Below are 13962 nucleotides of genomic sequence, written 5' to 3'. Positions count from 1 at the left end.
TCTGTGTGTGTGTGTGTGTGTGTGTGTGTGTGTGTGTGTGTGGTTGTTGTCACAGAAATGGACGTGGAACACGGATTCTATCGGCAGGTAGATGTCCAGGACCACGCTCACTACATCGTTGCCTTTTTTGTCTTGGTGATCGGAACAGTGGGTGTTACTGGGAACGCCTTGGTCATGTATGCCTTTTTCTGGTAAGCGATGGGGTGATGGCGAAGAATGTGCTTGTCTGTCACTGTCAATATAAGAGCTGGAAGAAGGAGCGGTTCCAAATTATTAAAGTAAACAGTATTGTTTCATATTAGCCTTTCATCGTTTTCACTGCAGCCATGATAATTTGTTCTATAATTAACATTTTATGCAAAGCCTTATTTTGAGAAAGTCTCCCACAACATAAATCACACTTTGAGTTGGGCTGCTGAGTACTGATAAACGGACTGGAACAAATGTTAATGAATTTCAGGAAAACCCCATTTCAACAGGAAGTAAAGCATGCTGCATGATGCTCAGAGGCTGCTGACACGCTGTTTGAGTGACATAGTCAGCACTGACTTTGAGTTATTCTCTAAGATTTACTAACGGTTAGGCCCTTTTATGTATTTGTTTGTAAAGCACAACTATTGTTCCTGTAAATAAGGTAATTTATCAAGTGTTTAAAATAGTTTTAAACAAACATTGGTCAACATTTGGCTCTTAGTAGTCACTTTTGTGTTATTGATGTGATGTTGATCCCATTTAGCAACACATTTTAGATATCAGCAAACTATTTTATTAAGCGCTAACATCTAATACCATTCCACACTATGTTTACGTAAGTAGTTAATATTCAATAGATCAGGTAAAGCAAAAATATTGATGGGTTCTAAATGACCATTTCCGCATAATTTTTCAAACCTTTTAGGACCATAGTTAAAATAAAATGCTCTAGTGAAACTGTAATCAAGTTCCTTCATTAAATTAAAATAGACACAAAAAAAGAAGTGTATGTAGTGCCTTGACAAATAACCAGGGACTAATGAAAAAAGAGATCAGTAATTAAAAAACAACAACTAACATTTTGTTTGAAGTTATCTGAAACAGTATCTAGACATCTAAATACTAAATACTAATACAAATTCCCTAATGAGGAGGACTGCGTATTTGCAGCATTATGGCAGGTTTAACTAACAATGGTATGACGCACCGTTATTTGTCATTGACACAAGCCTCAATTAGCATTGGCATCACATTTTTGCATGTGAACTGGTCTTAAGAATAAATTCTGGGAAGTCAGAAAGAAGGGCACAGATGAATTGTGGGAGCACAGTGCTCTACTGTTCAAGTTATACTGGAAAAAAATGAGTTCACAGACACAGAAGCAGTTTGCCTGAGGACTGTTCTGTTAGTCACATCAAACAGTCCCTTTGGTGGCATCTTAGAATATCAAATAGGATGTTTGAGATATCTGACTTCATTAAGATCAAATTGATTCTATCGAATTGAATATATTAATCTACTAAATATCATAACAGGTGACTATTATCTACAAGTTATATACAGTGCTTCATTTTTAGAGACGAGCAAACTCAAAGTCAACTACTATAATTTCAACCCGGCACAGTACACTCTTTCAATGCTTGGGTGTTCTTGCATTACGAAGCACAGATGCACAGGCAGAAAGGTCTTCACAGCAGCCTGCAGGCATTCAATACCAGGAAGCAGCTCAGTGTTTTTCTAACTGTACTGGATAAATCAATGCACAAATTCAATAATTCAGTCAGCTACTCCCTTATTTACACACAGTCAACACTGTGCTATCGCTAAAACCAAGCTCGAATAAGCACTGAAGCTCAGGGAAATCCAATCAACTGCTATGTGCCTCACTATACACTGACGTCAGACAATGCAACTACATTATCAATTATACTAGAAGAAAAATGTTTGCTCTTCTAGGTATATATCCCTCCATATCTCTCATTTTTAAAATGTTTTAACTTTCAGAGACATGAATCATGATGTCTATAATGTATCTTCCCTGTCTCATTATTTTTCAGCCAAAAAGCAACTCAAGATAGCTTTCACTGGTGTTAAAACCTAAAGTCCTGTGTGATGATGTTGTGTCCGACTCATTTTTTTGTATTGCTGGGATAGCACTTTGGTATTCATCTCTGGATGACAGATTGAATTCACACGTGGTTCAGCACAGTTGACAACCATTGAACTTTTAGAATAATGCATATAAATGGAGAGTATTCTAGCAAACCCAGGACTCTGACTGAAGGGTGTTCCGCTGTCCTGGGGACGGGAAAAAATTGATCAGAGACGACAAATATTTTTGGGACGGTTGCAGGAAGGTAGACCTTGCCTAAAATAAATACAACTGCAATTAAACCATAACATTAATCCCCAACAAAGCTGTCAATGTAGAATTGCAGACAGTGTCATCTGAAAGCAGTGTACCTGTCGCAGCTGTCTGGTAGTTATAATAATGTCCTGAAGCGGTGGTTGGATTTTGTGCTTTCTGGTATCGCTGGCGGACACAAGGGCACATTTAATTATTAAAATAATTTTATTATAGAAAAACAGCCATTTTATGATTATAGCAATGGGATGATTGGGATATTATACCCAGCTAAGAGAAGTCAGAGACGATCTAATTTCATCAACTAAACTGTAAATCATTCATTTTAAACAACTATGTAAAACTACTCTTTACGTTTAACACACATTGCGTACTTTTGCATACTTTTTCACTTGAGAGGATCTGAAAAAAATATGGTTGAAATGACTTCTAAAGTCAATTGAGTATATACACCGGTGTGTATGATACATACACTATGGCTACTCCAGGGTAGATAACAGTCCACTGAATGCAGTGAAGCACCAAGTGATAGATAAAACGCTGGGCCTGACATGTTTTCTGCATTAAGGTCCATCCTCCAGTGATACACATCTATACACAGCTATCTCAAATGTGGCATCACTCGATCTCTACTCCAGTCTCACTCAGTACACACCCACTAACCTGCATGTAAACACACAAATACACTCCAACTTATCTGCCTGTGCAATGTTTACTCTTTTTACAGTGGGCAAAACAAGGACAATGCATAGAGGCTGTTAATGATACATGGAGCTGATGTAACTATTAAAGTAAATATTCAGTTATGGCACTATATGAACACTGTCTAAAATGTAGATATCCAGAACAAGGAAGCAAATAGTATCATTGTTTTCAATTCAGTTCGTCCTACATCTGTGTTTAGTATAATGTAATAAATGTGAGTAGAAAATGCTCACTGACACAGATTACACTGACACTTCACAGATGAAAGACATTAAAGGTTGCTATATATAGTTAATATTCTGAAGCCCAGATTTACAAAAGGTGGAACTAGATTCAGGTGATCTTCAGATTTCACTTGTTCACCAAATAGAGAAAACCCCCACACACCGGTAGCCCTCCACACATCTGTTTCTGGGGGCTTGTTTCAGTGGTAGCAATGGCATTACCTGTGATTTACTGTTCCCAAAAAGAAATCTGAGGTGTACGTGTGTGCAGTGAGCTATGGCATGCAAACAGAAGGTTATCAAGTACACACCATTACTATGCATTACAACATGACCATCTGCGCCACTCACAGCTTTAGAAAAGGCATCATCAACATCTGCTGTGGGCCCTACATGGACGCTAGTTCCAAGCTCCTTATTGTTAATAAAACTTTGCTACATTCAGGCATATTTAGTTTTCCCTTGCTGTGTGGGGTTTAGTCTTCATTCATGGGAGACACACAGATGTTTTGAAAGACTCAGAAAGTACAAATGCTTTTGTTAGAGTCAATAATAACAACAATACTGCTTGTTTTTTTTGGATATCCTCTCGGCATTTGGCTTATGGTGCTTCCTTATTGCCTTCCTAGCAATGCATCTCAATTTAAAGGTCGTGTATAATTGGACTTCTGACCTCTAGTGATGTCCACAGCAGGACTAATAGGTTTTGTTTGCCACATTGAGTCAACAAGGGAGTCCACTAGAGAATCCATTGGTATTGAATATGTGCTTGTGTTCCTCCATTGTATGTATTAGTGCGCTTACTTATGATCTTGAGATTCCCCTGCTAAGAGTTGCAATCTTGCATCTTTGATCTGAACTTGCCTTAAGAGAGTAATATCATTAGAATGACAGTAATATTTAAAGTGATTATTTGGATGTGCCATTGTTATTATAGGAAAGTTCACAAGGATGTGGATTTGGGAGCTATTGGGTGGATATTGCATCAGGGTATGAATCCATGCCCCTCTACATGTCTGCACACTGCTTGGGGGCAATTAAAAAAGTAATTTAAAACTATAAGTCTCTCATTGTAATGAAATCTCCCTCTGGATTTTATTTCACAGCCAGAAATGTAAAACTGATTTTAAATACAATCTTAACAGTGTGGTTTAGTAACAAATTAGTTTTATGTCTTTTGGCAGTCCCAACTAATGGTTGATTTATAATAAGAACTAGCACTGATATGAGATACAGCAGATAAAAGCAGCAAAACAGAGTGCACGATGAAGAGTGTGAGCATATGAACTTTAACTGAATACAACAAAAGGCCATGTTTGTACTGTAGATCTTCAACTGTCTCTGTTACTCACAACAACATATTGTTTTGTGGGATACTGAGCACTTTGGATTTGAGACTTTTCAATCATCATGTGTTTCAGCAACAAGAAGCTACGGACTCCCCCCAACATTTTCATCATGAACCTGGCAGTCAGTGACTTCCTCATGGCAATTACACAGTCACCCATCTTCTTTGTTAACTCCCTTTACAAGGGGTGGATTTTTGGTGAAACAGGTATTTCTTCACATTCAATTATACATTATGCACTCTAAAAAAGAAGAACTACATCCTTCATGTGTGTATCTATGTTGTTTATATATGGAGCTATGTATGACATTTAGTACCCATTTATGTTTATGTATGTGTTTTTGTGTCAATAAATTCTATAGTATAATGTATGTAAAAATGCAGGAAATAAGATAATAGCATTTAGATGTTTTTTTTTCTCTTTACCTAGAACCCCCCCCCCCCCCCCACCCCCGGCCCTAATTAACCCAAATATGGCTATATGAATAGTGTGAAAATTGCAATTTGGAGTCCTGACCAATCATATTACTTATGCCATGTAATTCATAGCCTTCCAATCAGAAGAAGAAACATATTAATGAAATGCTTTCTTCTTTTTTTATTTACAGGCTGTAAAATGTACGCATTCTGTGGAGCTTTATTTGGAATCACTTCCATGATAAACCTTCTGGCCATCTCTGTAGACCGCTACATTGTCATCACCAAGCCTCTGCAGGCCATACAGTGGACCTCCAGGAGACGCACTTGCCTCATCATTGCCCTGGTCTGGCTGTACTCACTAGCCTGGAGCCTTGCACCACTTTTGGGGTGGAGTAAGTGACTTATCCTCTCACCTCCTTACTCTTTTTATTTAACCATCCTCTTTTTATACTTTCAGACCCTATTTTTCCCTGTTATTCGTGTTTGTCATTTTTTTCTCAAGGTTCGTACATACCAGAGGGCCTGATGACCTCATGCACATGGGACTACGTGACATCTACTCCTGCCAATAAAAGTTATACTTTGATGTTATGCTGCTTCGTATTCTTCATCCCGCTGGGCATTATATCCTACTGTTATCTGAACATGTTCCTGGCAATCCGCCAGGCAAGCAGGTGAATACATTAACATAGGTGAATATGTAGCACTTCTATGTGCTGAACACTTTGAAAATGAGTTAAATGCTGCCATTTAAAGCAAGTCTACTTAATAACTGTATAAAACCATGGAAGTGCAGACTATACTGTCACATCATCACATCAACAATCTAGTGGAATGTGTTTCAGAAGAGGCTTGTTAAATGTAATCGCAAGCACTTTACATATTGTGATGTGACTTCGGCATCACTGTCATCTTCCTCTACTTCTTCCCTTTTCTAGTTTCTCTTTGTGCACGTGTATATACTGCCATTTCTTGCCCATCCACCAGTAGCCCTGTCTGTAGCTGTTACACATTTGCAAATTCACCCCTCAGCATATGACTGTAGCCCCCCATTTAAATTTGGAGGTAAAAACCAAGTTACTATGGAATTAAGGGCAACTTTATCTGTTGACTATCTGTTGGCTAGTATTGCTATCTTGGTGGTGGTAGAGGTTCAACCATCTAGAAGGCTACAGCTCTGTGGGCTGTGTTGTTGACATGCCTCTAAGCAGCCTTAGCATGCTAGCCTCTTTGCCTGCTCTGTCCGATTATGGTACATCCCATTTGTCTTATTTCATATTTTTTATTCTGTCCCTGTGATGTGGAAATTGATTGTGTTTGCCATCATTAAGGACGTTCCAGTCCTCTTGGGGCCGCAAGGAGCGACTAAAATATTCAAGCAAAGAATTAGAAAAATCAGATGTACCCTGCCCTGTTTGTTACATATGTCTGCTTTGCCTTGCTATATTGCATCTTCGTCTTCAGTCCTGTATACGTTACATAATAACTGTCGACCAACACTACATTGACTTTTTCTTTTGATTTTGTTTATTTTAATTTATTTAGCCTCTGAATAGGCTTATATATTGGCAACACAATTCCTCTATTCCTTTTCTCTGTCCTAACAGAGACGTGGAGAAGTTGGGGTCTCAGGTGAGGAAGTCAACCCTGATCCAGCAGCAGTCCATCAAGACTGAATGGAAGCTGGCCAAGATTGCCTTTGTGGTCATCATAGTGTTTGTGCTTTCCTGGTCGCCCTATGCATGTGTCACCCTCATCGCCTGGGCTGGGTAAATATACAGTATGACAAGGGCTCTTTATCATCCAGTAATTTGTTTTAATACTCTAACTACATTTGTTGTGTACAGACAGCTTGGTAGACCCTGGCATAAAACATATAAGATGCTTGCTTGCATTGTGTAATTCATTTCAGCCATTAACCATGAACCGTATTCCACCTCTTGTAGAATATCATTATATATGGGTATAATGAAATGCTATGAAATGGGGTCAAACTATAATAGCAGTATCGTCACAGGTTCACTTCTATTCTTTACAAATGCTTAACACCTTTCAGATATGGAAGCGTCCTCAATCCCTATTCCAAAGCTGTCCCTGCTGTTATAGCCAAGGCATCGGCCATCTACAACCCTTTTATCTACGCCATCATTCACTCAAAATACAGGTGAGTGCAGTCATCCAACTAACCAGTGATGTAACCTTGAAAAGAACATAGAGGAATTTGCTGAGATATCATTATTTTTCAACAGGGACACCCTAGCAGAAAAGGTTCCCTGTCTACACTTCCTAGCCCAGGACCCCAGGAGGGACTGCATATCAGTGTCACAGACTAGCGAGTCCTCCTTCAGGGACTCAATGCTGAGCAGACAGTCATCTGTCTCCAAAACCAAGTTTCACAGAGTTTCCTCCATGTCTACAACAGACACAGTGAGTTTGGCTTCTGCGCAAGGGTTTGAGGAGTAGAAGCAAACACAGGTCAAGTAGCACCATCAATGATGTGCTTACAGAAATCCGAAATCAAATGCACAGAAATGTCCATGTAAGTAGTCTTTTGTCTTAGTCTTAAACCGTTTTTGTATAGTGACAGAGTTGCCTTTTCGCCAGAAAGTCACTAGAAATGTAGAAATGTTATGCAATGTAGATTTTAAAGTACTCTCTTTGCATAGAAACTGGATACATTCGTAACATTAACTTTATTGCCATTGTTTCTTGGCCACAAAAAAAACTAGATGAGGTTATGATGCTATTATATCATTGTTTTCTTATTTTCTAGACAAACCACTATTACAAGGCAAATCTAGGTTATCGTGCAGTGTCATTAATACACTCTTACCTTGATTTACATTTATTAATGTGCATATCTCTTGTAGCAGTTGTGGAGTGATGTGGAGCTGGACCCTATCAGCCATTGTCTGAGGTCCAGCTATTCCCTTGGAGCTCTGAGGGACAAAGAGTACAACTCATTGGCTCAGCAGACCAGGGAAAATGGAAGCCAAAGCCAGGAACAGGTAAGGTAGGTGCTCATCACATTTTTTTGTATTTGTTGATTTTAGATTCAAATTATCTCAACGTCAAAAGGCTTTAAAGGCATTTCACCACAATCATGTATTCATAAAAAGGCCTATGTCATGTCCATTATTTTTGTATTTTATCTAAAATTCTGTTTTAGACTACCATCCCAGAGTGGGGCTCAGTTAACAGATGTGATCACAACCTATCGCCTGAGTCCGTCAGCACAGTAATGCCCTCGGCCTGGGGGAGGAGAAGGGAGGAGAATCCTGAAAGCTTGAATAAAGAGAAGAAACAGGAAGATGAGCAAGAGAAAGAGAGTGAACTTGAACAGAGAGACGCACAGCAAGTACAGAGGGAGAAAGATGAGAAGGAGTCACAGGTCCTCATTCAGCCAGACTCTCTGGACAATATTGTGTGTGTGGACTCCCGAGCAATCATCAGACCCAACTAATAGACAGGCCTTCTGGACCATGGCTATTGTGGGGAAAAACAAAGCACACAGAGCAGGCAGAGAGAGCTGTTGCTAGATTCACAGCCCCTGGACTGTTCTGCTCGGCTATTTGAGTCAGGGCAAAGACATCCCCCCCAACACCAGGAAGCTAAATGTTGAATAAGTTTATTTATGTTTATGTTGCTATGTAAACAAAGTTCTGTCTAAGCAGCTGCTAAAACTTTTATTTCAATTGTTCAATTGTTTCGCCATTCAGTAAACCAAATACATTTGTTTATTGGTTTTTGTGCAATCGTATACACAAGTGTTTTGACTAATAATCCTGACACACACCTCTCCTGTTTAGGCTTGCTGTTAACATGCAATGACGCTACCTTTGTTTTTGTTAAAGGAAAGTCCAAAGTATTATCAACACTGTCACACGAACAAAAGTCTTACAAATGTAAACTAAACTTCAGAGGAGCTTTAAAAAAAGTTCAAAATATTTTGCACTTTTGTAAAATAAAAAAAAATAAAAAAAGAAGCCAGGAATCACCTGTATACCAAGAACAAATCATTAAAGACCAACCAGATTTATTGTCAACTTGTTGTAAAGAGACCAAAGATTACTTTCTTTTGGAGTGTTTTAAGTTTATTTTGTGAGATGGTTTGATTTCACACATTTGTCTACTTTGTAATTAAGGCTAGTAATCAGCTTTGCTCATTTAAATGAGCAACGAGAAGATTTGGTTACTATTTCTTGTGAATGCCATGTCTATAATGTCCTATTAGCAAGATCATTGTGTCTATAACGCATAAATGAGTCACTGTAGAACTATATCATGCTTTGTAAGTTGCTGATATTATGTGCTGTATCATGAGTTCAGGCATTTAGTAATGACGCGTTATACAGCCCAAGACTTCCATTCACCATAGCCATTTTGAAAACAATGTTTTACATATTTGATATAAAACATTTTGCTAACCAAAGTGAGTGAAAAAGTCATAGTATATTTCAGCTACCAGATTTTGCAAGTCATAAAGACACTTGACACTCTAATGTATCATCTATCATCATCTGTTATGATACATTTTGAAAACACAACATTAAACACACAATATTTTCTAAAAAGGAATAATGCTGCATGTTCTCAGGAGCAATTTTGGCATAGCAGCACAGCTCACTGAAATGTTGCAACTTTTCCTTCTTTGAATAGTATTTGTTGCCCTTGGTGCTATTGTTATTTTTTTTAACTATAATGGTAAATCATGTGTTTATTTGTTGTGGGAAATAAACTTTTCATATGGTTCTCAACACATTTTTGTGCACAATCTACTTAGAACTTGGAAATAATATTCCGAATTTGTTATAAATGGTATCACACAACTTGTTATACTTTAACCACATCATGGAAGCCTATGTGATTTCTTTCACTCAAATCAAAAGCGTAAAAGACAATTAATTCTATTTTACCACTTCAGAGACATGTGTCTTTATAACTTGCTATAGCTATGAAATCAGTTTCTTCTTTTTTTAATAGATTCTATGCATAATGTTTTATATGTGCATTATAGCACCTGCATTATCACCATGGCCTTTCACAAGTATTTATAATATGTGAGCCTGCAGAACAAATATAGTATGTTGGTGTCATTATTTGTATAACTTTGAAGAGCTGTCAAATTTTAATCCACCAAATCCCATATATTTTCTTATCAGTTCTCAGCATTTTGCACACATTAGAGAAGCTAGAGTAAATAGAGATAAAGAGTGGGGAGAAAGAGAAGAGGATGACATCTAACAGATGTCCCACAATGGATTTAAAACCAGAACACACAATTCATGTGCTTTGACCAGCTGAGCCACCAGGATGATCCATGAAGTCCATTCATAATATGGATCTGTTGAATGCACGACTATCAGCAGGGGACTGCTGTACAACATTATGCATGCTTTTTCATTTTTACTTCTCTGCTCATGTAATCACATGGCACAGTTTCGTCAAAGGTTGAGGCCATTTATCTAGAGTGACACTAAAAGTGCGTTCTTCAAACTAATTATTTTATTCAAACACCCAGAAAGACCCCTTTTGAAAAGTCTTTGAACTCCCAGGATTTCCAGAGCTTATCCAGTTATGTAAAGGTGATCTAAAGGTATGTGCTGCAGCCTTACATAAAAGGAAAGAACTAGTACACTTCAGTGGTTAAATAGCATTGCAAGGGGGGGTGTTGCTGCTGGGCTTCCCATCAGTCCATAACCATATATTGACATGGCACATATGTAGCCAAAGCCCAGCAGACCTATGCAGCAGAATGCAAACTACACTTAACTTAATGGTAGTCTGTAGAATAGGTCATGCCTTTTAGCATGTAAAATAAATCAATGTATGTATATTCAACAAAATATCAGTGCAAAAACACAAGGACACATCAGAGAGCTGAACTAGCCAGTAATGTGATTTCTTTATAAAAGTAAAATTAAGCCAGTGTTAGAAAGTAATATTCATTCATATTAAGTAATAAACAACTTGCACAACACATTGAAGCACATTGATAAAGCTTGGAATTCCTTGTCCATTAAAATAGTGTAAAACAGCAGTGATTAAAATGTTTAATAAAATACTGTACAATACTGACACCCTAGTATACACATTCCTGTCCTGTTTGAAATAGAGAGATTAAGGGGCTTTTGTCAACCAAATAAGTCTGCAGTGTTTTACCTGTATGCTATTTTAACTTGGACATGGAAAATGTCCAGACATCTTAATTCAGTGCCTAACCTGCTCTGCTTCACTTTCAGTGGCAGACCAGACAAGAAACTAAGAAACTATTCGAACATAAGGAATAGGGCTGCAACTAACTATTCTTTTCATCATCAGGCTAGATGCCATGTCTAGGTAGACAAGAAACATGACAACAAGATGAGTGACAAATGTTTTGGTATGAACCTTTCATCTTGCGGAGGAGGGCAAGGCAAACACTATACTTCTTACCCCCAGGCCATAAATTGCATAGTGGCTTTAAATCCACAGTATGTGCATAAGCTGTGAAGCATGCACTTTCTTTGCTGACCACTAGAGAGCATACCAACACTATGCCACTAAAATCTGGGTACACATGGAAACCTGTTTCACCATATCACAGTAAGTGTATAATGGAAAAACAAAACGAAACAGAATAATAACAACGATGCAACTAACAACATTGCAAAATGCTTCACAAGGAATAAGAACACAAATTCAAAGGGAAAGGCTAATTGAAAACACTCAATGAAATCCTAAAACACATGGACACATAACATGTGGAAATCTGCTGTGAATGTGTGGCATACTGTGTATAATTAAACAACCTCTAAAAACAAAACATGTCAATTAAATTTTATTTATATCGCCCAAAATCACAAATTAGCCTCAAGGGTCTTTATAATGTGTACAGCATCACAAAATACCATAAAGACACAAAGAGTTAGATAATAATAAAAAGAGAAACAACTAAAGTTTTTACTAGAAACTGATCTACAATGTATTGTAATGTAACTGTATTTAGCATGTCACATACGGTATATCTATATTTGTTCTGTTCTTTATTTGCACACCAGTACACTACAGGGATAACTGATGTCCACTGGTGGTTTATAGCACAGTAGGATGACATGTGACTTGTTAGTCCTGTATTCAGGAGGCATTTAGTGGAAATAATGACATCATTGTTCACTGATGCAACAAGGCAAGCTGATGCCCTGTCACATGTTAACCACTGACAATTTGCTTTCTTACTTGAATGACGCAACTTTCTTTGACTCAAAATACCAATACAAACATCTTTTAACTCTTTAACAGAAGTTTAATCCAATCCAGGGCAGATATCGCAGACTAAAATGTAACAATTATAAGATATTTTTAAGATCAAATCTAACAGACATTTAAGAGAGACTTCTGCACAAATCATGCAGGGAGGTTTCAGTTAACAGGTGGAACAAATATGTGATTTTGAGAGGTTCCAGAGAGGCTGTCATTTATGAAAAGGCTCTATTTAAGAGTTTACATAGCTACATAGTAATTAAAGTACATTCAGCTGTTACATTAAGAGTTAGTGACAAAGACAAATACCAAGAATTATGATGGCTTTGGGTTTAGGCACTCAATACTGATTCGACTGAAAAAAAAAAGAAGAAAATCCACTAATTAGGACAAAAAAGACGTCCATCACCAAACTGTCAGTATCATTATCAAGTTAATGTATCTAAATGCATAAAATCTTCCTTTGTTTTGTTAAAAAATATAATAGGGTAAGCTTTTTCTCATAAGAACCAAATTACTTCCGGCTGCCATCTTCAGTTTAATGCCATATTTATGCGCAGCCTTAGAAATTATTGTGTTCCTGATAGATGTATCTTTTAAAAAAAAATGTGGTCAAAACAATGAAAAAGTTGAACAGTTTTCAGTTTTTGAAAATAGTTATAAAGAGTTAGCTTAGGTTAGCTAACTTAGCCCAGTGAGTCAATGTAAGCTGGCTAACGGTTAAAACAGTATGAAAACTACAAATGACGCTAAGGTGCAGGTGGAGGCTTGTTAGACCAAATAACAAGCAGTAAAATCCTCTTTGTGAGCAGCTGGGATTGTTTACCAACTTTCAGATAGGTAGTGATTTGGTCCTTTATGCATATTGTGGCAGGGTTTACTCATACGCCTCATGAGGGTTAGCTTCCAAGTTGAGCTTTACCTTAGCCCTAAAGCTGCTCCAGTTGCGGTTAGCTAAACGACACTTCAGGTGTTCCCTCTACTACACCTCACCTGCACTGTCCCACCGTTTGGCAAGCCCATGCCTGCTGCTGTGATGCCTTCAGTCAACATCCCCACATACTGCCGTGAACCCTCCTACCGGCAGCCAGATGGGGCTGGCTTATATGCGGAAGTTTCAGTTCCGCTCAGTCCAGTTCACTTCGAAAGTGAGATCAGACGGACTAAAGTCACGCTTCTCTCCCTGAACACCCGACCCGGCTTCACAAGGCAAGGTGAGTACTATACAGTACATCTGACAAAATCTCTCAAATAACGAGAGGGGGAAATTTACTGCTCGTGTTACCGTTATCATTTTACCGCTTTATGTGCCTGCTACAACGTTACAATTAAAACAACATAAGCACATCGTAATATGTAGCGAGTCTATAACTTTAGAAATAAATAAACCATTTGTTTTACTGCTCCTAACCGTTACACATTTATTTTACTGACTTGGCTTTGACGCACTAACAAGTGGGCTAAAAAATCTATCAGAAAAGTGCAGTAATAGTGTCAGACATGTGCTTTATGTCACACCCACTGAGGCGACCAAAGACAAGTTATAGTTCCGTGAGAAAAAATAGCAGCGCTGGATTGTACAGACGCTACTGTACGGTCTCCAAAGTAAACACATGAGTGAGGGCAGTTATCACTTCGTCCCATGACTACAACTGAAGCTTAACCCATATGTTAGAGTTTTACCC

The 13962-nt window shown here is 38.0% G+C and overlaps 3 protein-coding genes across 3 annotated transcripts in view; 2 read left to right on the top strand and 1 right to left on the bottom strand.

Moving 5' to 3' along the window:
- gdnfa (glial cell derived neurotrophic factor a) overlaps positions 1-13330 on the bottom strand; it is a 41044-nt gene extending 27714 nt beyond the window's left edge. The window contains exons 1-2 of the mRNA XM_070924117.1: positions 13271-13330; positions 7869-7974 (exon numbers count right to left, since the gene is read on the bottom strand). Coding sequence (XP_070780218.1) covers positions 7869-7974; positions 13271-13330 — 166 coding nt within the window. The remainder of the gene's footprint in view (positions 1-7868; positions 7975-13270) is intronic.
- On the top strand, positions 55-7203 carry opn4xa (opsin 4xa). The gene is made up of 6 exons (XM_070924118.1): positions 55-191; positions 4689-4822; positions 5224-5427; positions 5538-5709; positions 6643-6804; positions 7092-7203. The coding sequence occupies exons 1-6, from the start codon at positions 58-60 to the stop codon at positions 7201-7203; spliced, it is 918 nt and encodes a 305-aa protein (XP_070780219.1). The 5' UTR covers positions 55-57.
- Positions 13331-13417: 87 nt separating the features above from the next.
- The window catches only part of pdlim5b (PDZ and LIM domain 5b), a 37109-nt gene continuing 36564 nt past the window's right edge, over positions 13418-13962 (top strand). The window contains exon 1 of the mRNA XM_070924652.1: positions 13418-13491. The gene's annotated coding sequence lies outside the window, so the exon portion shown is untranslated. The remainder of the gene's footprint in view (positions 13492-13962) is intronic.

Source organism: Enoplosus armatus, chromosome 18, assembly GCF_043641665.1.
Source record: "Enoplosus armatus isolate fEnoArm2 chromosome 18, fEnoArm2.hap1, whole genome shotgun sequence".
Classification (NCBI taxonomy): Eukaryota; Metazoa; Chordata; class Actinopteri; order Centrarchiformes; family Enoplosidae; genus Enoplosus; species Enoplosus armatus.
This window is presented reverse-complemented; position numbering and strand designations above follow the sequence as displayed.

Excerpts from the sequence above, each read along its gene's own strand:
- opn4xa (XM_070924118.1), top strand. The coding sequence starts at position 58 with ATGGACGTGGAACACGGATTCTATCGGCAGGTAGATGTCCAGGACCAC. Across the intron at positions 5,710-6,642 it reads GCAATCCGCCAGGCAAGCAG|AGACGTGGAGAAGTTGGGGT; the intron begins GTGAATACATTA and ends CTGTCCTAACAG. Across the intron at positions 6,805-7,091 it reads ACCCTCATCGCCTGGGCTGG|ATATGGAAGCGTCCTCAATC; the intron begins GTAAATATACAG and ends AACACCTTTCAG.